We start from the raw sequence: 26,778 nt of genomic DNA on the forward strand, positions 1-26,778 counted from the left end.
TACCACATTATTTCCCTCTAAATAACACTCCACTGTGTGACGTTACTCCTCCCGTATATCTGCTCTTTTCTCTTCTTACACAAAAACAGAGTGAAACTAACTGAATAATATAAATAATGTCAGAGTAGGCTGCTGTATGAAGCTTTCTTCCTAGATCTTTTAATATTCTCAATAAACCGCATCGCTAACCTGACATGCATCACTGATGGTAGAGTAGAGGTTAGTTACTCAGTTAACATCATTTATACATAGACTAAGTTACTCCTCCGCTTTGATTTTGGCTTATTTGGTATCGACACCTTTTTAAATACTATCAGGCTTATTATCAAACTTGCTACTAAAACACATGCTACCTGTACTATCAGCTTCCCAAACTGAAGCTAACTTACATTACGGGAGCAGACGTTTCAGACTGCCGTTGCCATGACGATGCGCGTCCATGAACTTTGAGGTTGGAGCACGGAGGAGCATGAAGGGAGGGGTAGGTTTTGTTTTGGTTTTCACTCAAATATCAACAACTTTTCTCCTCCTTTTCTCCCACATCATCGCTTACTATACCTTTAAAGCAGACAGTGGAGGGAGACCTCAATGATGAAGCCTGAATCTGCAACACTGAAGCTTCACCACTAGATGGCAGTGGAACATCAGAGATACTGAATCACAACCCTGAGACAACATTTTACCATCAATCACTGATTGTTTACACACATTTAAATTAACTGCACAGTATTTTTCACTTTTTATGATAGAGTTGCATCTTAATATGTTTACACTTGACATTAAATTCATTAATCATTACAGTTAGAGGTTCAGTTTCAGAAGCATTGATTGTTCACATTGGTGAACTTGTTGTACAGTAGTTGAACAAACTCTCACAGTCGAGGTGTCTAAGTATGAAAATGATTCAGTCAGTGATCTTCAGCTGTCACTAAGAAATATGGACTGTTACACTGAAAAGGCTTCATACTCAGTAAACTGCCACATATTCTGCTTCACTGAGTGACCCCAAAGAGTTTAAATGCAGTGATATGACGATAGCATGACAATTAATGTTAATGTCATGTGTCATCAGCATAATGCTGACACTGAGGTAAGGTTTACTGTGTGTGTGATGAGTTTGACATCCACATTTTAAACCCTCTTCTGTGTTTATGTGTGCCAGTGTCTGTCTGTGTGTCAGTGTCATTTATGTTCAATGAAAAAACTACTAACACCGGTGTTACAGGGAGTGGAAGAAGAGAAAGGTCACTGATTGATGACTGACTACTGATGGTCATTTTACCGTTTTTTAAACAGTTATTGTGGTAAACAGACATGGAGGAACTTCTATAGGGATCCTTTCCATGTTGTGAGCCAATGATAATTACATTTATGAGCCTGTCACTGGAGAAAACAAACGCTTTATTTAGACATAGCATGTACGCCTCAGAGCTATCGGACCTTATGGTGACAACATGGCGTCTATTGTTGAGTTGTCTCTACTTACTGGAATTTTTTCCCGCCGGACTTTTGTGTGGTTTCGTCTGCATCATGTTTCCTCCAGTCAGCAGGCAGCAGGCTAACTTACTACCGAGTCAAAGTAGCTGAGGGCAGCAGTAAAAATTCACTCCGTGTCAGATTTACTTCAACACAAGGTGGAGGTGGTTTACACAAGCTTACAGCTCCTCCTAGTGGCTGAAAGTGAGAATTGCTCTCCAGCAGCTGTAAATGAACCCTTCATACTAGACTACACAGCTTAACTCTTGATTTAAGTTTTTCAATAACAAAAACGCCCACAACAGCACAAAGGTCGAAGTTAGACCCCGCGATTGATTATTCTGTTATGCGGTTTTAATGACACATCCCTAATATCCACTTGATATGACTAACTCAGACTGCTGAAGCTGAATATAAGCTTCACATCTACTTTTAAATGACTGTACTGTATGGACAAACTGTGGATGATGTCCTCCATCACTTCCACTGAAAGCACATTTGAAGGAGATCTTTTAAGCTACTGGGATCTCAATGAAACGTTCAATCACTCTTTATTTGAGTAGCACATTTCATACAGGTTGGTGCAATTCAAAGTGCTTCACAGATGACTGACAAGCTGATAATAAGGCAGAACAAATGTAGACAGTGAAATAATAAAATCAATTTAAGACTAATTTATACCAGAAATACAGATTGTGAATGTAATAAAAGATATTAAAGCTATCATAATAAGTGAAAAAAATAGATAATATATATATTTTTTAAAAGACAAAATGCATAATAAGCAATAAAATAATAAAAATGTACAATATTAATACAATGAAATATGTGGATTTAAGTTAATGTTCAGTGGCATCAGCAGTAATCTTTTGCATTGACATCTTTATATAATTATGTTGTAAAGTAAATATTTACTTCTTACTTAAAATGTTTTTGAAGCATCCACAAAGAAATTAAGAAATACAGAAACTATGTCTGAATGGAAATTTACATCAACAGTTAAACAGCTAAACTGTTAATTAATCTAAAATATACAATTGTCTTGATGATGCATTCTTGGACAAGTCCGTCCTGAGATATATTTATGTATATGTATTTTAAAATGACCTGCAAAAAAAACTGAAAGGGAAAAAAAAACATTCAAATATCAGATATGAGATTGCTGATGTGTTCATGAGGTTTTGTTGACTGTGCTGTACAGTGCAGCTGGATCTTCCCCAGTTTCCTGACCTCTGGTTCTGAGAGGGGAAATTAAAACAATGAATCAGGTGAATCTGAAGATTTTGTATGAAATTACACAAACAGTCATAAAAAAGAGGTAACAGGCAAAAAATAAAACTGTGAATAGAACTGTGTTCTGTGTGAAGAGCTGCTCACCTCGGGGCATTACCAGCTCTGTTAAAGTTAACAGCAGCGTACTCGGTAACCTCTTGTTCCATGTTTCTGTGGAGCTGAGCTGATCTGATATTGGAGTAGAGAGGATCTGCCTGGTTGTTGGAGAACTGCACGCTGGCATACAGAAGGTTATCTTGCTCTGGCTGTGTCTGGAGGGTGATAGAAATGAGGAAAGTGTTGGTTTCTGTGAAGATGGATTGTTAAGAAACAACATGAAGAGCTTCACAGTCAGATGAGTTTTCTAGTGTCACTTTAAGATAGTGAGTGTGGAAGTGTGAAACCAGGATAGAATAGTATAACTCTCCCTCCTCACCCTCTCTCTGTCGTCTGGTCTCTCCTCAGCCTCAGACGATTGATTGGAGGCTCTCTTTTTCCTGGTGAGGAGAATTAATTAAAACACAAATGACTGAATTTTGAACAATGATTCAGTGAAACAGAACTGCTTACCTCATCCATAGGAAGACAGAGAGGATTATGATAGACAGGAGAACAGCAGCTGTTACTCCAGCAATGATTAGTTTTCCTGTTCCTGGGGAAGAGTGATGAAAAGAAAACAGTTAATCAGCGTGTTACAGCATGTTTGGGTCCAATGTTTCAGTCAATATATGTATATTCAGTTCTCTTCATTTTAAACTGCAACAGCTCTTTTCAGATGAGAATATATTTTATATATTTTTATTGTACATTATTTATGATTGCTTGACTTGTGGTACTCGCATTCTCTTGTAACTTGTATAGTTTGATTGTTGCGTACCACAACATCAAGGGAAATTTCTTGTGTATGCAAATCTACTTGGCAATAATAACAATAATAATAATAATGATAATAATAATATGGATAAACAGAAAACCCATCCAGGCCTGCAGCTCATGTGCGCATGCTGTATTATGACGTGGTTTGTTTACTACCTGGCAGCTCGTAGGCTGGCTCGACTGAAACTGTTGTTATACTGATATACTATAAGCTAACATCAACCAAAACCGTAGACTTTCAGATTTTATCATCCTGCTCCACTATGGAGTCTGAGAGGAGAATTGATTGCGTTAAGTGTCCGCAAAGCTTAAATATTTGGATTAAGACAGCTGTAACTAACTGTACTGATGATGGAGGTCACACTTCTATAGAGCTTAACTAAATGTGGTGGTCCAGTACTGTGATTTACAGTCTCACTTTCATCTGTAACTAATATGAAAAACCATGTTTAAATCAAATCACTGGAAAACAAATTCTTCTTCTTTAAATATATATTTTGGTCAATTAAAAAATATGAATAAAATTATGCTTTTCTGCACTTTTGCAGCGTTTACTCTCGAGATGTTCTTCTTGAGACTTTTTGTCAGGTTTCCTGACGCAACTTCTGAAACTGGAGTGGTGGTAAGATTATTTATTTATTTATGTTAATTGTAAAACAATTGACGGAAAGATATATTTGTAAAATAAGCCTTGTGGCACATGAGGGATATTAGTCTGTATGTTATACAGTTGGTTTGACATCATTCACTCAAACGGTTGAAGTGCATAATTGGTTTGTATTTTGAAAGTCAAATGAATGTTAAATATTAAACTAACTTAATGTCGCTTGAAAATCTGTACTTTTCGTATAGGATGTCATTGGAGACATCTAAAGGATTGCATCTCCCTAAAAACTCTTTCTCTCCTAAGCGCTCCTCTGACGATCCGTGCACCAATGTCGACACCAATGTCGACAGCATCTTCTAATGGGCGGGCCATTTTCCAAGAGAACTGATTGGTCAGGAGATGGTGCTTTTATACTCATTGATCTCTTATCCAGAACATAACCTGCTCTGGAGCAGGTTAGTCGTTCAGCTTAAGTTACCATGGTGATTTACTCCGGTAAGAAGTGAACCAGTGACGTAGGACGGAAACATCGATACGAGAAAATCCAGCTTTGTAGTACAGGCCTCAGGTCACATTTCAACCTCTTCCTCACAACAAAATAAGCAGCAGCTCAATATTTAGACTCTCTTGAATAAATCTCACCTTGGCTGTTTGTATTCATTAGCACAGTTTTCTCTCCACCAGTTAGATATAAAAAACCTGCTTTACCTCAGTCTAACCAGAGGTCACATAATCCTTTGAAATATAACTTGTAAATAGGAAACACATTGACAAGTAAATTCAGAGTTGTCCTTTGCTTAGATATTATCAATATCAACCTTAACATGTTTCCTTGAATCTGATTCTGGGGCCATATCAGATGATGTGTGTAGGTGAAAAGAAAAACTTACTTGTCACAACAATCAGATGTAAGGTGGAGTTATGACGTCCTCTTCTGTTCTGGGCTTCACAGGAATAATTCCCACTGTGTTCAGTTCTGACATCAGTGATGGTGAAGATCTGTCCTGATGCTTTTGGTGAGTCTTCATTCTCCTTGTACCAGGTGTAATTAGCTGCTGGGTTAGCATCACTGCTACAGGTCAGAGTCACTGAACTGCCCTCCACTATCTCAGTAGAGGGACTCACTGACACAGAGGGAAGCTTTGGAGCATCTGGAGGAGATATATCAATATGAATTAACAATAAAATATGGAAGGCATTAGTTCAATATCTTGTATTGACGCTGCTCAGCGAACTACAGCAGCAGACTGAATGTGAAGCAGGAAGAGCTGAAGAAAGAAGATATGATCAGACATATTTGCATTCTTTTTTAAGAACGGTTGACAAGACCAACAGCTTTAGGATTCTTCATAAATCTGTTTTACTCACATTTCACATCAATAAAGATGTATTCAGATGTCCTCTTCCCCAGCTGGTTCTCAGCTGTACAGTAATACTCTCCAGAGTCAGAGGACTGGATGGAGCTGAAGACAAGCTGTGGTTCTTTACTGAGAGGTTGAAGGTCTGGATTTACATTCTTCTTGTACCAGGTGTATTTAGCTGCTGGGTCAGCATCACTGCTACAGGTCAGACTAACTGAACTGCCCTCAATGATTTCACCAGAGGGACTCACTGACACAGAGGGAAGCTTTGGAGCATCTGGAGGAGAAAACATAGTTGGTCAACAGTGGAATAACTGACACAATGTAAGAAGCAAATGTTTGACACAAAGTGAGGAGTGAAAGTTGATTCCCTCGTTGCTGCTCATATTAAAATCAACTGTCTGTTACCTTGGAAACATTTTGACATTGTGTTAGTGACATAGTTAGGTAAACTCACACACTGAAGGAGAGCGGTAATCCTCATGTCCTTTCAAAGCACAGGAATAGCTGTCTGGAGAAAAGTTCCCTTCATACGTAGAAGATGTTTCATCCTGAATTTTCTGTCCATTCTTGTACCAGATGAAGGAAGACCTATCAGGTAGACGACAGCTGCTGTGACACTTCAGCTCTGCTGAGGAAGGATTGATTGTTGATGGGATCACCTGAACCTGGAGATCTGGATATGTGAAGAAAAAGAAAAAAATAATTTATGTTCAGAAACACAAACATTCACAGTAACATTTCATGATTAATAATTTGAAATTCAATTATATCTTCGAATGAAAATGTTACCTGTGACAGTCAAAGTGACTCCAGGTAAACCAAAATATTTCTTTCCTTGGTTTGTTGCAAACATGAACTTGTACTCAGCTGAGTCTCTCTCTGTCAGGTTTGTGATTCTCAGAGTGCAGTCGTTCTTATCACAGTGATACTGCACACGACCTGCGTACTCTGAGTCTGTTCTCAGATCCACAAAGTTTTTAGTAAACCACAGTGTTTCATCAACTGTAGTATCAACATTATTTTCTCTGGATGGGTAACTGTAGGTGCAGTTTATGTCCACTGTTGATCCTTTTAAGGCACAGATCTCAGTAGAAGTGTAAGTCACTTCCCAGTCATCCTGACCCTGTACCACTGTAACACAGAGCACATCAGAAACCACAATCAGATTTATAACAAGTTAAGAATCGGTGAATAAGACAAAGTGGATAAATGCAACATCGAAAAATAAATACTAAACTAGATTTAATAATCCCTAAACATTTTATCTACAGGAAATGTAAAAAAGTTCAGCTATTAAATATCGTTTGAAGTATTTTTTTTCAGTGTTGCACTTTCTAGACGGTCCCTGCGCACTCGTCTCACAGCCAGCTGTACATAGAGAACAATGTTATTAGTCCAGCTCGGAGGCCGGCTCGTTTGGTCAAAATAATGTTGTAGCTCGTTGTCTACCTTGCTACGGTAGGAAAGAGGAGACATTTGTGGTGTTTAAATGCTGAGCAAATCAATTCTGTTTTCGTATTTTCCTTTGTTTTGTCTATTTGCATGTATTATTTTAAGGTGTAACAGGATCGCTCTTGTCGGCCACTGTAGCTTACAGTTAAACTGCACTGAGACAGAGCATGGTACAGTCTGAAGGTGCAGTGAAGGAACAAGAATATATTGAAGCTGTGAACATGAATGTGGTTTTACTGAACAGGGCAAGAAGAAGAAATTGAATCATTAAAGAGTCTGTGCTTGTGGTTAATTTCCTCTCTGTTAGTTCCTTGGTCAAGTTGCTGCTCAGATAAGTGTGAAAACGAGAAAGAAATGCAGAACATGAAGTGTGAGAAACGTCTGAAAGCTGGTAAAATAAAATAGGTGTCAATAAGTTTTCACAGGGTAGTGACAGCTAAAACATGTGTGCAGCTCTACAGTAAAGAGTGCAGAAATCACCAAACTGATTAATCATGATAAGATGAAATTCTCAGTGCATTGCTGTACCATCATATAACTATGAATATATTCATATGCATGAATAAAAATATATGATTCTTACAATCTATGGAGGGAGGGAGAACAAACCATATCAGCCATGCCCCACCCCCACCACTCATGACGCAGACACAGCTCAACATCTTATTACAGTGTTTTTAACATTTTGACTTCATTCAAACCTAGAAAAGTGCTGATCTGGGATGTTTTTGACTTTCTTAAAATGACCTCATGCTGCTCTGAATAAATGTGCTAAATGTCCTACAATGTAAATGTAGATATACAGTACCTGACACAGAGAGAAGGAAGACAACAAATCCACTCGCTGCTGCTGTTAAACTCATAGCTGCTCCTCTCATCTCTCTGTGAGGCTTCAGAGACAATAAAATACATCAAATAATGTAAACAACATGTAATAGTCATATCAGTAAACTGTTCTACTTACAGCAGAGAAGGGCGTTGTCTGTTAAGATGCTCGTCGCCTGTGATCTGTGAGCAGAAGTCAGATATCAAGACGCTAAATGAAGTTATTTCCTTCCTCTTTCTTACTGTTATGAATATGCATGAGGAGCCAAATGACAGTAAACCATCAAGTTAAAAACACCTTTTACTGTTTTCCAAAGAGTTAATATAATCAATGTTAGAGAGAATTAGAGACCAGTGTAACATCAATCATCTCCGTCCCTCACTTTCACCAACCTGCACCGCTATCCTGGTAAACACCCTGATCACATCCCGTCTGGACTACTGTAACTCTCTCTTCTTGGGTCTTCCGCGGAAATCTCTTCATAAACTTCAACTGGTCCAGAATGCGGCCGCTCGTATCATAACCAGAACTCCCTTTATTGAACACATCACTCCTGCTCTGCAGCAACTTCTCTGGCTCCCTTTCAAATCCTGCATTGACTTTAAGATTCTACTCCTCACATTCAAGATCCTTCACAACCTGGCACCATCACTCCCCCCAACCCTAACCCTAACCCTGACGCTTCACAACCTGGCACCATCACTCCCCCCAACCCTAACCCTAACCCTGACGCTTCTTCACAACCTGGCATCATCACCCCCCCCCCCCCCCCCCCCAATCCTAACCCTAACCCTGACGCTTCACAACCTGGCACCATCACCCCCCCGCCCAACCCTAAACCCTAACACTTCCCAACCTGGCACCATCATATCTCTCTGAACTTACTCACATCTACACACCTTCTCCAACTCTCCGATCCTCCTCTGCCAACCAGCTCTTCGCCCCATCTGCCAACTTATCCACCATAGGGTCAAGAGCTTTCAACCGATCTGCCCCCCCGCCTATGGAACTCTCTCCCACCAGACATTCTATGGAACTCTCTCCCACCAGAGATTCTATGGAACCCTCTCCCACCAGACATTCTATGGAACTCTCTCCTACCAGACATTCTATGGAACTCTCTCCCACCAGACATTCTATGGAACTCTCTCCTACCAGACATTCTATGGAACTCTCTCCTACCAGACATTCTATGGAACTCTCTCCTACCAGACATCCTATGGAACTCTCTCCTACCAGACATCCTATGGAACTCTCTCCTACCAGACATTCTATGGAACTCTCTCCTACCAGACATTCTATGGAACTCTCTCCTACCAGACATCCTATGGAACTCTCTCCTACCAGACATCCTATGGAACTCTCTCCTACCAGACATCCTATGGAACTCTCTCCCACCCCACCAGACATTCTATGGAACTCTCTCCTACCAGACATTCTATGGAACTCTCTCCTACCAGACATCCTATGGAACTCTCTCCCACCCCACCAGACATTCTATGGAACTCTCTCCTACCAGACATCCTATGGAACTCTCTCCTACCAGACATTCTATGGAACTCTCTCCTACCAGACATCCTATGGAACTCTCTCCCACCAGACATTCTATGGAACTCTCTCCCACCAGACATCCTATGGAACTCTCTCCTACCAGACATTCTATGGAACTCTCTCCTACCAGACATCCTATGGAACTCTCTCCCACCCCACCAGACATTCTATGGAACTCTCTCCTACCAGACATCCTATGGAACTCTCTCCTACCAGACATTCTATGGAACTCTCTCCTACCAGACATTCTATGGAACTCTCTCCTACCAGACGTCCTATGGAACTCTCTCCTACCAGACGTTCTATAGAACTCTCTCCTACCAGACATCCTATGGAACTCTCTCCTACCAGACGTTCTATGGAACTCTCTCCCACCAGACATTCAAACTTCAGACTCTGTCTCCCCCTTTAAATCCCACCTGAAAACGCACCTATTCAGAGTGGCATACTCTGTCTCTCACTAACTATGCAATCGTCATTCTTGTTTATTTATTGTACTAATGCACTTTGTAGTCACATTCATATTTATTCTTTATCCTTGCACTAAATGTCACATGATTTATATTGTTTGAAGTACTGTTGTTGTGTTATATGTGCCTTGTAAGGTGACCTTGAGTGCTTTGAAAGGCGCCTTTAAATAAAATGCATTATTATTATTATTATTATTATTATTATTATTATTATTATTATTATTTGTGTTTTAACCAGTTTTTGATAATGAGTTATTGACGTTTTGTCTATTTGCATGTTTTATGTTAAGGTGTAACAGGTTCGCCCTTGTTGGCCACTGTAGCTTTATTGCACTGAGACAGAGCATGGTACAGACTGAAGGTGCAGTGAAGGAACAAGAATATATTGAAGCTGTGAACATTAATGTTGTTTTACTGAACAGGATGAGAAGAAGAAACTAAATCATTAGAGTCTGTGTTTGTGGTTAGTTTCCTCTCTTTTAGTTCTTTGGTCAAGTTGCTGCTCAGCCAAGTGCGAAAACCCCAAAGACATGCAGAACATGAAGTGTGAGAAACCACTGAAAGCATCTAAGATAAAAATAGGTGTCACTAGAAAGGGAAACTGTTGTGGTTGTAACAGCTTAAACAGTTGTCCAGCTCTACAGTACAGAGTGCAGAAATCACCAAACTGATTAAAAACATCAAGATAAGATGAAATTCTCAGTGCATTGCTGTACCATCATAGAACTATGAATATATTCATATGCATGAATAAAAATATATGATTATACAATCTATGGAGGGAGGACAAACCATATCAGCCAGGCCCCACCCCCACCACTCATGACGCAGACACAGCTCAACTATTTATTACAGTGTTTTTACCATTTTGCCTTCATTCAAACCTAGAAAAGTGCTGATCTGGGATACTTTGACTTTCTTAAAATTACTTCATGCTGCTCTGATTAAGTGTGCTACATGTACATATATGTACATATACAGTACTTGACACAGAGAGAAGGAAGACAACAAATCCACTTGCTGCTGCGGTTAAACTCATAGCTGCTCCTCTCATCTCTCTGTGAGGCTTCAGAGACAATAAAATACATCAAATAATGTAAACAACATGTAATAGTCATATCAGTAAACTGTTCTACTTACAGCAGAGAAGGGCGTTGTCTGTTAAGATGCTCGTCGCCTGTGATCTGTGAGCAGAAGTCAGATATCAAGACGTTAAATGAAGTTATTTCCTTCCTCTTTCTTACTGTTATGAATATGCATGAGGAGCCAAATGACAGTAAACCATCAAGTTAAAAACACCTTTTACTGTTTTCCAAAGAGTTAATATAATCAATGTTAGAGAGAATTAGAGACCAGTGTAACATCAATCATCTCCGTCGCTCACTTTCACCAACCTGCACCGCTATCCTGGTAAACACCCTGATCACATCCCGTCTGGACTACTGTAACTCTCTCTTCTTGGGTCTTCCGCGGAAATCTCTTCATAAACTTCAACTGGTCCAGAATGCGGCCGCTCGTATCATAACCAGAACTCCCTTTATTGAACACATCACTCCTGCTCTGCAGCAACTTCTCTGGCTCCCTTTCAAATCCTGCATTGACTTTAAGATTCTACTCCTCACATTCAAGATCCTTCACAACCTGGCACCATCTCTCCCCCCAACCCTAACCCTAACCCTGACGCTTCACAACCTGGCACCATCACTCCCCCCAACCCTAACCCTAACCCTGACGCTTCACAACCTGGCACCATCACTCCCCCCAACCCTAACCCTAACCCTGACGCTTCACAACCTGGCATCATCACCCCCCCCCCCCCCCCAATCCTAACCCTAACCCTGACGCTTCACAACCTGGCACCATCACCCCCCCGCCCAACCCTAAACCCTAACACTTCCCAACCTGGCACCATCATATCTCTCTGAACTTACTCACATCTACACACCTTCTCCAACTCTCCGATCCTCCTCTGCCAACCAGCTCTTCGCCCCATCTGCCAACTTATCCACCATGGGGTCAAGAGCTTTCAGCCGATCTGCCCCCCCCGCCTATGGAACTCTCTCCTACCAGACATTCTATGGAACTCTCTCCTACCAGACGTTCTATGGAACTCTCTCCTACCAGACATTCTATGGAACTCTCTCCTACCAGACATCCTATGGAACTCTCTCCCACCAGACATCCTATGGAACTCTCTCCCACCAGACATTCTATGGAACTCTCTCCCACCATACATTCTATGGAACTCTCTCCCACCAGACATTCTATGGAACTCTCTCCCACCAGACATCCTATGGAACTCTCTCCCACCAGACATTCTATGGAACTCTCTCCCACCAAACATTCTATGGAACTCTCTCTCACCAGACATTCTATGGAACTCTCTCCTACCAGACATCCTCTGGAACTCTCTCCCACCAGACATTCTATGGAACTCTCTCCCACCAGACATCCTATGGAACTCTCTCCCACCAGACATTCTATGGAACTCTCTCCCACCAAACATTCTATGGAACTCTCTCTCACCAGACATTCTATGGAACTCTCTCCTACCAGACATCCTCTGGAACTCTCTCCCACCAGACATTCTATGGAACTCTCTCCTACCAGACATCCTATGGAACTCTCTCCTACCAGACATTCTATGGAACTCTGTCCTACCAGACATCCTATGGAACTCTCTCCCACCAGACATCCTATGGAACTCTCTCCTACCAGACATTCTATGGAACTCTCTCCTACCAGACGTTCTATGGAACTCTCTCCTACCAGACGTTCTATGGAACTCTCTCCCACCAGACATCCTATGGAACTCTCTCCTACCAGACATTCTATGGAACTCTCTCCTACCAGACATCCTATGGAACTCTCTCCTACCAGACATCCTATGGAACTCTCTCCTACCAGACATTCTATGGAACTCTCTCCTACCAGACATCCTATGGAACTCTCTCCCACCAGACATTCTATGGAACTCTCTCCCACCAGACATCCTATGGAACTCTCTCCTACCAGACATTCTATGGAACTCTCTCCTACCAGACATTCTATGGAACTCTCTCCTACCAGACGTCCTATGGAACTCTCTCCTACCAGACGTTCTATAGAACTCTCTCCTACCAGACATCCTATGGAACTCTCTCCTACCAGACGTTCTATGGAACTCTCTCCCACCAGACATTCAAACTTCAGACTCTGTCTCCCCCTTTAAATCCCACCTGAAAACGCACCTATTCAGAGTGGCATACTCTGTCTCTCACTAACTATGCAATCGTCATTCTTGTTTATTTATTGTACTAATGCACTTTGTAGTCACATTCATATTTATTCTTTATCCTTGCACTAAATGTCACATGATTTATATTGTTTGAAGTACTGTTGTTGTGTTATATGTGCCTTGTAAGGTGACCTTGAGTGCTTTGAAAGGCGCCTTTAAATAAAATGCATTATTATTATTATCATTATTATTATTATTATTATTATTATTATTATTATTTGTGTTTTAACCAGTTTTTGATAATGAGTTATTGACGTTTTGTCTATTTGCATGTTTTATGTTAAGGTGTAACAGGTTCGCCCTTGTTGGCCACTGTAGCTTTATTGCACTGAGACAGAGCATGGTACAGACTGAAGGTGCAGTGAAGGAACAAGAATATATTGAAGCTGTGAACATTAATGTTGTTTTACTGAACAGGATGAGAAGAAGAAACTAAATCATTAGAGTCTGTGTTTGTGGTTAGTTTCCTCTCTTTTAGTTCTTTGGTCAAGTTGCTGCTCAGCCAAGTGCGAAAACCCCAAAGACATGCAGAACATGAAGTGTGAGAAACCACTGAAAGCATCTAAGATAAAAATAGGTGTCACTAGAAAGGGAAACTGTTGTGGTTGTAACAGCTTAAACAGTTGTCCAGCTCTACAGTACAGAGTGCAGAAATCACCAAACTGATTAAAAACATCAAGATAAGATGAAATTCTCAGTGCATTGCTGTACCATCATAGAACTATGAATATATTCATATGCATGAATAAAAATATATGATTATACAATCTATGGAGGGAGGACAAACCATATCAGCCAGGCCCCACCCCCACCACTCATGACGCAGACACAGCTCAACTATTTATTACAGTGTTTTTACCATTTTGCCTTCATTCAAACCTAGAAAAGTGCTGATCTGGGATACTTTGACTTTCTTAAAATTACTTCATGCTGCTCTGATTAAGTGTGCTACATGTACATATATGTACATATACAGTACTTGACACAGAGAGAAGGAAGACAACAAATCCACTTGCTGCTGCGGTTAAACTCATAGCTGCTCCTCTCATCTCTCTGTGAGGCTTCAGAGACAATAAAATACATCAAATAATGTAAACAACATGTAATAGTCATATCAGTAAACTGTTCTACTTACAGCAGAGAAGGGCGTTGTCTGTTAAGATGCTCGTCGCCTGTGATCTGTGAGCAGAAGTCAGATATCAAGACGTTAAATGAAGTTATTTCCTTCCTCTTTCTTACTGTTATGAATATGCATGAGGAGCCAAATGACAGTAAACCATCAAGTTAAAAACACCTTTTACTGTTTTCCAAAGAGTTAATATAATCAATGTTAGAGAGAATTAGAGACCAGTGTAACATCAATCATCTCCGTCGCTCACTTTCACCAACCTGCACCGCTATCCTGGTAAACACCCTGATCACATCCCGTCTGGACTACTGTAACTCTCTCTTCTTGGGTCTTCCGCGGAAATCTCTTCATAAACTTCAACTGGTCCAGAATGCGGCCGCTCGTATCATAACCAGAACTCCCTTTATTGAACACATCACTCCTGCTCTGCAGCAACTTCTCTGGCTCCCTTTCAAATCCTGCATTGACTTTAAGATTCTACTCCTCACATTCAAGATCCTTCACAACCTGGCACCATCACTCCCCCCAACCCTAACCCTAACCCTGACGCTTCACAACCTGGCACCATCACTCCCCCCAACCCTAACCCTAACCCTGACGCTTCACAACCTGGCATCATCACCCCCCCCCCCCCCCCCCAATCCTAACCCTAACCCTGACGCTTCACAACCTGGCACCATCACCCCCCCGCCCAACCCTAAACCCTAACACTTCCCAACCTGGCACCATCATATCTCTCTGAACTTACTCACATCTACACACCTTCTCCAACTCTCCGATCCTCCTCTGCCAACCAGCTCTTCGCCCCATCTGCCAATTTATCCACCATGGGGTCAAGAGCTTTCAGCCGATCTGCCCCCCCCGCCTATGGAACTCTCTCCTACCAGACATCCTATGGAACTCTCTCCCACCAGACATTCTACGGAACTCTCTCCCACCAGACATTCTATGGAACTCTCTCCTACCAGACGTTCTATGGAACTCTCTCCCACCAGACATCCTATGGAACTCTCTCCTACCAGACGTTCTATGGAACTCTCTCCCACCAGACATCCTATGGTCACATTCATATTTATTCTTTATCCTTGCACTAAATGTCACATGATTTATATTGTTTGAAGTACTGTTGTTGTGTTATATGTGCCTTGTAAGGTGACCTTGAGTGCTTTGAAAGGCGCCTTTAAATAAAATGCATTATTATTATTATTATTATTATTATTATTATTATTATTATTATTTGTGTTTTAACCAGTTTTTGATAATGAGTTATTGACGTTTTGTCTATTTGCATGTTTTATGTTAAGGTGTAACAGGTTCGCCCTTGTTGGCCACTGTAGCTTTATTGCACTGAGACAGAGCATGGTATAGTCTGAAGGTGCAGTGAAGGAACAAGAATATATTGAAGCTGTGAACATTAATGTTGTTTTACTGAACAGGATGAGAAGAAGAAACTAAATCATTAGAGTCTGTGTTTGTGGTTAGTTTCCTCTCTTTTAGTTCTTTGGTCAAGTTGCTGCTCAGCCAAGTGCGAAAACCCCAAAGACATGCAGAACATGAAGTGTGAGAAACCACTGAAAGCATCTAAGATAAAAATAGGTGTCACTAGAAAGGGAAACTGTTGTGGTTGTAACAGCTAAAACAGTCGTCCAGCTCTACAGTACAGAGTGCAGAAATCACCAAACTGATTAAAAACATCAAGATAAGATGAAATTCTCAGTGCATTGCTTTACCATCATAGAACTATGAATATATTCATATGCATGAATAAAAATATATGATTATACAATCTATGGAGGGAGGGAGGACAAACCATATCAGCCAGGCCCCACCCCCACCACTCATGACGCAGACACAGCTCAACTATTTATTACAGTGTTTTTACCATTTTGCCTTCATTCAAACCTAGAAAAGTGCTGATCTGGGATACTTTGACTTTCTTAAAATTACTTCATGCTGCTCTGATTAAGTGTGCTACATGTACATATATGTACATATACAGTACTTGACACAGAGAGAAGGAAGACAACAAATCCACTCGCTGCTGCTGTTAAACTCATAGCTGCTCCTCTCATCTCTCTGTGAGGCTTCAGAGACAATAAAATACATCAAATAATGTAAACAACATGTAATAATCATATCAGTAAACTGTTCTACTTACAGCAGAGAAGGACGTTGTCTGTTAAGATGCTCGTCGTCTGTGATCTGTGAGCAGAAGTCTGATATCAGGATGCTAAATGAAGTTACTTCCTTCCTGTTTGTTACTGTTATGAATATGCATGAGGAGCCAAATGACAGTAAACCATCAAGTTAAAAACACCTTTTACTGTTTTCCAAAAAGTTAATATAATCAATGTTAGAGAGAATTAGAGACCAGTGTCAATGACTCTGAAAATGGTCTGTAAATAATAATTTAAAAACCTTATTTTTCTTTTAGTTCCCTTATCCACTTCCTGTGCCCTTTCGTTTTGGGTCTTTTACTTTGAAGGCGTCATGACCAAAACAGGAAGTGGACGCAACTGTTGTCTTGGAGACGCTGCCTTGACAGCGCAAAGGGCCCTTCAATTAACGGTGTTAAGGAAATATTAAAGGATTATTTATGTAAGTTAAGTGTTACATTTGTGATCAAGCGACCTAGCAGGAAAGACAATAAGGTATTGTTTGTTTTGCTGTGTTTTATTGATAGTGTGTATATAATTTACTCATCATCGGTACCAGATCAACCTTAGTAACACTCAACACTTTCTCCATGTCCATCAACCAGGGTGTCATCCTGGACAGCACATTATCTTTCGAAGCCCACATCAATAACGTTACTTGGTCTGCATACTTCCATCTACGCAACATCAATCATCTCCGTCCCTCACTTTCACCAACCTGCACCGCTATCCTGGTAAACACCCTCATCACATCCCGTCTGGACTACTGTAACTCTCTCCTCTTTGGTCTTCCGCGGAAATCTCTCCACAAACTCCAACTTGTACAGAATGCAGCCGCTCGTATCATAACCAGAACTCCCTCTATTGAACACATCACTCCTGCCCCGCAGCAACTTCACTGGCTCCCTATCAAATCCCGCATTGACTTTAAGATTCTACTCCTCACATTCAAGATCCTTCACAACCTGGCACCATCATATCTCTCTGAACGTATTCACATCTACTCCTTCTCAAACTCTCCGATCCTCCTCTGCCAACCAGCTCTGCCAACTTATCCACCATGGGGTCAAGAGCTTTCAGCCGATCTGCCCCCCGCCAATCGAACTCTCTCCTACCAGATATTCACACTTCAGACTCTGTCTCCACCTTTAAATCCCGCCTGAAAACGCACCTATTCAGAGTGGCATACTCTGTCTCTCATTAGCTATGCAATCTTCATTCTTGTTTATTTATTGTACTAATGCACTTTGTAGTCACGTTCATATTTATTCTTTATCTTTGTACTAAATGTCACCTGATTTATATTGTTTGATGTACTGTTGTTGTGTTATATGTGCCTTGTAAGGTGACCTTGAGTGCTTTGAAAGGCGCCTTTAAATAAAATGCATTATTATTATTATTATTATTATCATTGTTATTTATGTTTTAACCAGTTTTTGATAATGAGTTATTGACGTTTTGTCTATTTGCATGTTTTATTTTAAGGTGTAACAGGTTTGCCCTTGTCAGCCACTGTAGCTTACAGTTAAACTGCACTGAGACAGAGCATGGTACAGTCTGAAGGTGCAGTGAAGGAACAAGAATATATTGAAGCTGTGAACATTAAAGTTGTTTTACTGAACAGGATGAGAAGAAGAAACTGAATCATTAGAGTCTGTGTTTGTGGCTAGTTTCCTCTCTGTTAGTTCTTTGGTCAAGTTGCTGCTCAGCTAAGTGTGAAAACCACCAAGACATGCAGTACATGATGTGTGAGAAACACCTGAAAGCATCTAGGATAAAAATAGGTGTCACTAAGTTTTCACAGAAAGAGGAAACTGTTGTGGTTGTAACAGCTAAAACAGTTGTCCAGCTCTACAGTACAACGTGCAGAAATCACCAAACTGATTAAAAACATCTTGATAAGATTAAATTCTCAGTGCATTGCTGTACCATCATAGAACTATGAATACATTCATATGCATGAATAAAAATATATGATTCTTACAATCTCTGGAGGGAGGGAGGACAAATCATATCAGCCAGGCCCCACCCCCACCACTCATGATGCAGACACAGCTCAACATCTTATTACAGTGTTTTTACCATTTTGACTTCATTCAAACCTAGAAAAGTGCTGATCTGGGATGTTTTTGACTTTCTTAAAATGACTTCATGCTGCTCTGAATAAGTATGTTAAATGTCCTACAATGTAAATGTAGATATACAGTACCTGACACAGAGAGAAGGAAGACAACAAATCCACTCGCTGCTGCTGTTAAACTCATAGCTGCTCCTCTCATCTCTCTGTGAGGCTTCAGAGACAATAAAATACATCAAATAATGTAAACAACATGTAATAATCATATCAGTAAACTGTTCTACTTACAGCAGAGAAGGACGTTGTCTGTTAAGATGCTCGTCGTCTGTGATCTGTGAGCAGAAGTCTGATATCAGGATGTTAAATGAAGTTATTTCCTTCCTGTGTGTTAGTGTTATGAATATGTGGGAGGAGCCAAATGACAGTAAACTATGAAATTAAAAACACCTTTTACTGTTTTCCAAAGACTTAATATAATCTATGTTAGAAAGAATAAGAGACCACTGTTCTGGCCTGTTAGTAATTTAAAGAGAGAAGATGAATAATGGTATTTTTATTAATTTAATCTTTAAGCGTGGGAACAGTTTAGTGTCTAAAAATAAAATGACGTATGTGACAGTTGGTTTGATGCATCTCTTCACACTTTTAGTGCATGTTGAGACACTGAATACACCAACATGAGAAAAATGACACAGTTTAACTGAACAGGACAAAAGGCTGAATATTGAGGGTAGAGATGAAAAATATTTTCTTAGTTCTGTCAGATAGATTGTGTACTGAGAGGTTCTTTATTTAAATACAAAAGTATTAAAAGTGACATAAATACCTCATAAAAAAACACCAAACTCTCACAATGTGACAGCTAAATGAATCCAAAACTATCTGCAGGGCGAACCACCACAGGAGGTCAGGGATGAAATATGTGTTTTGTTATTTAGGTGAACCGATCCTTTAAAGGTATAGTAAGCTATAATAATCCAATACACTTTTTGTCAAAATCATTGAATCTCTCCTCACTATCCGCAAGCTGTCCATCCAATCAGAGACAAGGAACGTTCATGCTGGTTCATGGGTCAGATGGAGGGAGGAGGTCAGGTAATGGAGGCAGTCACAGATAGAAACAGTGAATCTGTTACGGGCATTGTGGAGAAGGAGAGGTGACCCAGAAACATCCAGAGAGGAGAAGCTTAGAAGAACAAAAAATATAAAAAGAAGCACTTTGACCAGCAGACAAAGAATTGTGTCACATCGGTGTGGTTTTCTAACCGCGGAGGGACCAGCGAGTGAAGGTGGACGCTGCTGTGCTTGTGCCGGACAGGTGAGTAACATCAGCTCTTCAGTGCTTCACATAAATTGTAACGTTACCTACCTGGACATTCAGCTCACTGTCTAGTTAGTCAGGATATGCTGTTGTTGTGATGTTAGCTGTAAAGTAGCAGAGTTGAGTACAGCTGTTTGACCACTTTGCATGTTAGCTTCGCAGCCATGAAGACTAAACACAGGCTGACTATCACAGTAAGATAGGAGTGATACACGCGCCAAAATTGCTGTTATCCTTAGCTTCAACTCTGGTCACTCAACCTGAACAGTTAACTCCTGCTAGTTTTTACTCCGTTGTGTTTTGTTACATCAACAGATTGATACACAGATAATAAATAGATTTACTTTATTGATCCCAAATTTGGAAAATCTTGATTAAGAGCAGCAGGTTATCCAGGCATTGCAGAGGAGAAGAAAACACACAGTAAATCAATGATGTCATCTCCAGAAACCTCCCAGCCTCTCATCCTGTAGCCCTGCTCCTCAGACCTGGACCCTGCTCCTCAGACCTGAACCCTGCTCCTCAGACCTGGACCCTGCTCCTCAGACCTCGACCCTGCTCTGCTCCCAACAGCATTCACACCTACTTGGCCCGGCCCATAATCCAGCCTGCCCTGTTGTGTCTTCAGTCTTTTCCCAGTTCAACATCCCATTTCTATTCCCCTCAATAAATGTCTTTTCCTTCAGTCGTGCCACCTCTCCTCTCTGTGTCACACTTACAGTAACTAGCTTCAACTAACAACTGAGTATTGAATTATGTAAGACTTTCTACAATTTACAAATATGTTTGTGTACATTTTTCTTTTTTCTAGTGATATCCTGATTCTGCTTAATACGGACATATGTATGTGTATGTATGTGTGTGTATATATATATATGTATATAAAAAATAAAACATACATTTCCAGGTGATGAAGACAGTAGGTTGAACATCATGCTTGGGTTCCTCATCAGACAGCGTGCAGCAGCTGATGAGACTACTCAAGGTCCAGGTCCTGAATTATTCACTGAAATGAGAAAATTGTTAACATTTCATTAGTGGTCATAAATAAGATTTTATTATGATCAGATGCAGTTTTCACATTGTATGTAGAGCCAGAGTTAATCCAGGGGTAATGCTGTTACACTGATGTAATCTGGCCTTATTTCACAGGATAGAGGTATTTATGGAGAGAATATATGAAATAATACAAGCAAGCAAAGCAACATACTTACTCAGCTGTAAATCTGTGAGCCTGCAGCATCTGCTCACCTGTAGCTCTCCTGGTTTCAGGCTCTTTGAACTGGTTGAACTCTGACCTCTGACCCCTCCACCGCCAGGAACAGAGCTACACCATTATAGTAATGACACATAAATAACATCAGACAAACTTGGTATTAGTTATTTGCTACAGGAGACATATATAATCTTATTTCCCTCTAAATAACACTCCACTGTGTGACGTTACTCCTCCCGTATATCTGCTCTTTTCTCTTCTTACACAATAACAGGATGAAACTAACTGATATTAATAATATAAATAATGTCAGAGTTGGCTGCTCCTGTATGAAGCTTTCTTCCTACATCTTTTAATACTCTCAATAAACCGCATCGCTAACCTGACATGTATCACTGATGGTAGAGTAGAGGTTAGTTACTCAGTTAACATCATTTATACATAGACTAAGTTACTCCTCCGCTTTGACTTTGGCTTATTTGGTCTCAACACCTTTTTAAATACTATCAGACTTATTATCAAACTTGCTACTAAAACACATGCTACCTGTACTATCAGTTTCCCAAACTGAAGCTAACTAACAGTACGGGAGCAGACCCTTCAGACTGCCGTTGCCATGACGATGCGCTTTGAGGTTGGAGCACGGAGGAGCATGAAGGGAGGGGTAGGTTTTGTTTTGTTTTCATTCAAATATCAACAACTTTTCTCTTCCTTTTCTCCCACATCATCGCTTACTATACCTTTAAAGCAGACAGTGGAGGGAGACGTCAGTGATGAAGCCTGAATCTGCAACACTGAAGCTTCACCACTAGATGGCAGTGAAACATCAGAGATACTGAATCACAACCCTGAGACAACATTTTACCATCCATCGCTGATTGTTTACACACATTTAAAGTTACTTTCAGTACTTTTCACTTTTTATGATTGAGTTGCATCTTAATATGTTTACACTTGACATTAAAATCATTAATCATTACAGTTAGAGGTTCAGTTTCAGAAGCATTGATTGTTCACATTGGTGACCTTGTTGTACAGTAGTTGAACAAACTCTCACAGTCGAGGTGTCTAAGTATGAAAATTATTCAGTCAGTGATCTACAGCTGTCACTAACAAATACGGACTGTTATACTGGAAAGGCTTCATACTCAGTAAACTGCCACATATTCTGCTTCACTGAGTGACCCCAAAGAGTTTAAATGCACTGAAAAGAAGATAAACAGCTAACATAACAATTAAGATGTTGTTCAATACAAACTGTCTGTGCATCTTCCAAAAATCATAATAAAGTATTACACTGTGACAAGTGTCATCATAAAATAAAAGGGAAAGTGAGAAATACATCAGCACAAAAGAACAGGTTTAAAGAAAAGATTTATATTTTATTTGTCTTCATATCTGGTAAATACATTCAGATCCTGAAAAATAAACATAAAAACTATTTAAAGCTGACACTTTCTGCACACTGTCGCCCTCTGCAGCAGTGAGAGGGAACTTCATACTAGACTACACGGCTCAACTGTTGATTAAAACTTTGATAAAAAAAAAAAAAACGACCACAGCACAAAGGTCGAAGTTAGACACTGAAAATTATTATTCTGTTATTCGGTTTTAATGACACCCTAATATCCACTCTATATGACTAACTCAGACTGCTGAAGCTGAATATAAACTTCACATCTACTTTTAAATGATTTTGTGGACACACTGGATGTTGTCCTCCATCACTTCCACTGAAAACACATTTGAAGGAGATCTTTTAATCTACTGGGATCTCAATGAAACGTTCAATCACGCTTTATTTGAGTAGCACATTTCATACAGGTTGGTGCAATTCAAAGTGCTTTACAGATAACTGACAAGCTGATAATAAGGCAGAACCAATGTAACCAGTAAAGAGTAAAATCAATTTGATGTATAACAGTAGTACAGATCCTGAATGAAATACAATATATCATAATAAGCAAAATAAAACTAGATGAAACATGGATTTAAGTTAATGTTCAGTGCCATCAGCAGTAAACCTTTGCATTGACATCTTTATATAATTATATTGTCAATGTAAATGTTTACTTCTTTCTTACATTGTTGTGAAGCATCCACAAAGAAATGAAGGAATATAGAAACTATGTCTGAATGGAAATTTACATCAACAGTAAATTAACAAGCTAAACTGTCAATTTAAAATACTCTATTGTGCCCTGAGATATATGTATGTGTATTTTAAAATTACATGCAGAAAAAAAAATTACAATATCAGATATGAGATTGCTGATGTGTTCATGAGGTTTTGTTGACTGTGCTGTACAGTGCAGATGGATCTTCCCCAGTTTCCTGACCTCTGGCTCTGAGAGGGAAATAAAAGATGAATCAGGTGAATCTGAAGATTTTGTATTAAATTATACAAACAGTCATAAAAACAACGTAACAGACAAACGTAACAAATGAAAAACTGAATACAACTGTTGCTACTGTGTTCCTGTGTGAAGAGCTGCTCACCTCGGGGCATTACCAGCTCTGTTAAAGTTAACAGCAGCGTACTCGGTAACCTCTTGTTCCTCCATCTGTCTGTGGAGCTGAGCTGATCTGATGTTGGAGTAGAGAGGATCTGCCTGGTTGTTGGAGAAGAGCACGCTGGCATACAGAAGGTTGTCTTGCTCTGGCTGTGTCTGGAGGGTGATATAAATGAGGAAAGTGTTGGTTTCTGTGAAGATGGATTGTTAAGAAACAACATGAAGAGCTTCACAGTCAGATGAGTTTTCTAGTGTCACTTTAAGATAGTGAGTGTGGAAGTGTGAAACCAGGATAGAATAGTATAACTCTCCCTCCTCACCCTCTCTCTGTCGTCTGGTCTCTCCTCAGCCTCAAACGATTGATTGGAGGCTCTCTTTTTCCTGGTGAGGAGAATTCATTAAAAACACAAATGACTGAGTTTTGAACAATGATTCAGTGAAACAGAACTGCTTACCTCATCCATAGGAAGACAGAGAGGATTATGATAAGCAGGAGAACAGCAGCTGTTACTCCAGCAATAATTGATTTTCCTGTTCCTGGGTTATAGAGATTGATAAGAAAATACTGACAGTTAATCAGGGTGTTACAGCAATGTTTCAGTCAATATATGCATGATCAGTTCTCTTCATTTTAAACTCTAAATCTAACTAAATGTATTATAAGTCCAATACTGTAATTACAGTCTCACTTTCATCTCTAACTCAAGTGCCAAAACATGTTTAAATCAAATCACTGCAAAACTAATTCTTGTCCAGGTTTATATGAATTAAAAACATTCAAGATAATGCAGTGTGTGACTGTAGCTGAATGTAAAAACTTACCTTTCACAACAGTCAGATGTAAGGTGGAGTTATGACGTCCTCTTCTGTTCTGGGCTTCACAGGAATAATTCCCACTGTGTTCAGGTCTGACATCAGTGATGGTGAAGATCTGTCCTGATGCTTTTGGTGAGTCTTCATTCTCCTTGTACCAGGTGTAATTAGCTGCTGGGTTAGCATCACTGCTACAGGTCAGAGTCACTGAACTGCCCTCCACTATCTCACCAGAGGGACTCACTGACATAGAGGGAAGCTTTGGACTATCTGGAGGAGATATATCAATATGAATTAACAATAAAATTAGGAATGGGTATCATTGGTTCAATGTCTTGTACTGAAGCTGCTCAGTGAAGGAAGAGCTGAAGAAAGAAGACATGACCAAACCAATCAAGTCCAACAGCTGTATGTTGCTTCTCCAACTAAGTGATTCACTCACATTTCACATCAATAAAAATGTATTCAGATGTCTTCTTCCCCAGCTGGTTCTCAGCTGTACAGTAATACTCTCCAGAGTCAGAGGACTGGATGGAGCTGAAGACAAGCTGTGGTTCTTTACTGAGAGGTTGAAGGTCTGGATTTACATTCTTCTTGTACCAGGTGTAATTAGCTGCTGGGTTAGCATCACTACTACAGGTCAGAGTCACTGAACTGCCCTCAATGATTTCACCAGACGGACTCACTGACACAGAGGGAAGCTTTGGTCCATCTGGAGGAGAAAACATTTGGTCAACAGTGGAATAACTGACACAATGTAAGAAGCAAATGTTTGACACAAAGTGAGGAGTGAAATTTGATTCCCTCGTTGCTGCTCATATTAAAATCAACTGTCTGTTACCTTGGATACAGTTTGACATTGTGTTAGTGACATAGTTAGATAAACTCACACACTGAAGGAGAGCGGTAATCCTCATGTCCTTTCAAAGCACAGGAGATGTTGTCACCAGGATTAAACTGCCCTGAATGAAGAGAAGTTTCCTCCTCCATCATTTTCTGTCCGTTCTTGAACCAGACGTAAACAATACGACCTGCTGGACTGCAGCTGCTGAGACATTTCAGCTCTGCCTCCATATGAGACTGATGGACTGTTATTGTGGTCACCTGCACCTGGAGAGCTGCATATGTGAGGAAAGACCCAAAATGTAATTTGTTACCAGTAAAATACACAAACATACAGTCAAAATAACCTTTGTAGTTCTGCTGGGTGAAATAATTTGTGATCATCAATCAAAAGTGTAAATGGAGGAAAGTACTCAATATAATCAAATCAGTTTTATGTGAAACTCTTCAACAATAACTATTCACCACTTTCACTCATCATCAGTTTGTGTTCATCAGTACCTGTGACAGTCAGAGTTGTTCCAGGTAAACTACTCCTCCATTCAAACTTTTGTGTTTTGAATGTGAAGTGATACTGGGCTGAATCGCTCTCTCTCAGGTCAGAGATTCTCAGAGTGGAGCGTCCGCTCTCTGTTTTAAGGATCTGAACACGACCTGCATACTGGGAGTCTTTACTAAGGTCCTCAGGCTGTGAGGGATTCTGCCACTGATAACTACGATCAGGACTGAACCAGAATGATGATCTGATAGATTCATAACTGCTGTATGTGGAGGAAATGTCCACTGATGAGCCTCTGGAGGCACAGATGCTTCTGTCAGTGTAAATCACTCTGTTGCAGTATTGACCACGGACACCTGAAAGACAAAATTAATTTAAAATAACACTATTATTAAATCACAAAACCTGCTCAGCTTAAGTGACAGATGTTGTTTCTGGTCAGACACATACATCTATAGTTTTTAAATATAAGTTTTCAAAGTTTCAAGCAGTATAAACAATATTTCATTCACTTTCATTGTGTTGAGATGGCAGCAGACTTTTCCAGGATTGACATCTCAAAATTTAGACACATAAAACTGTAACTATTTGCATGGATAAAAAAGGAGCAAATCAGAAAATATGTTTTTAGTATTTTGAGTGAACTGACTCTTTAAATGTAAACTCTTATTTTACATTTATTTTGCAGTCAACACAGTTAATAAGATATGAAAGTGTAACATGTCTAATATCTCATGGAGCTGTGGTTTGATTTTGATCCACTTCTATACAATGTTTGAATAACATGCTGCCCCAGAAACATGAACATACAATGTATAGTACAATAGCTTAAAGGCTCCACTAGATGTGGTTATGTTAGTGGGAGACTGTGTTGTAAACTCACACACTGAAGGAGCAGGATGATGCTCAAATCCTTTTAATGCACACAAAGAGCTGTCTGCAGGAGAAAAGTTCCCTTCATAAGTAGAAGATGTTTGATCCTGAATTTTCTGTCCATTCTTGTACCAGATGAAGGAAGAACGATCAGGTAGACGACAGCT

At 40.0% G+C, this 26,778-nt stretch overlaps 1 protein-coding gene across 1 annotated transcript in view; it reads right to left on the minus strand.

Moving 5' to 3' along the window:
* Positions 1-23,350: 23,350 nt before the first annotated feature.
* LOC128380871 (B-cell receptor CD22-like) overlaps positions 23,351-26,778 on the minus strand; it is a 49,398-nt gene continuing 45,970 nt past the window's right edge. The window contains exons 4-9 of the mRNA XM_053340746.1: positions 24,839-25,108; positions 24,406-24,666; positions 24,039-24,120; positions 23,904-23,964; positions 23,570-23,739; positions 23,351-23,417 (exon numbers count right to left, since the gene is read on the minus strand). Of these exons, the coding sequence (XP_053196721.1) occupies positions 23,351-23,417; positions 23,570-23,739; positions 23,904-23,964; positions 24,039-24,120; positions 24,406-24,666; positions 24,839-25,108 (911 nt within the window). The remainder of the gene's footprint in view (positions 23,418-23,569; positions 23,740-23,903; positions 23,965-24,038; positions 24,121-24,405; positions 24,667-24,838; positions 25,109-26,778) is intronic.

This window comes from Scomber japonicus, chromosome 2, assembly GCF_027409825.1.
Source record: "Scomber japonicus isolate fScoJap1 chromosome 2, fScoJap1.pri, whole genome shotgun sequence".
NCBI classification, from domain to species: Eukaryota; Metazoa; Chordata; class Actinopteri; order Scombriformes; family Scombridae; genus Scomber; species Scomber japonicus.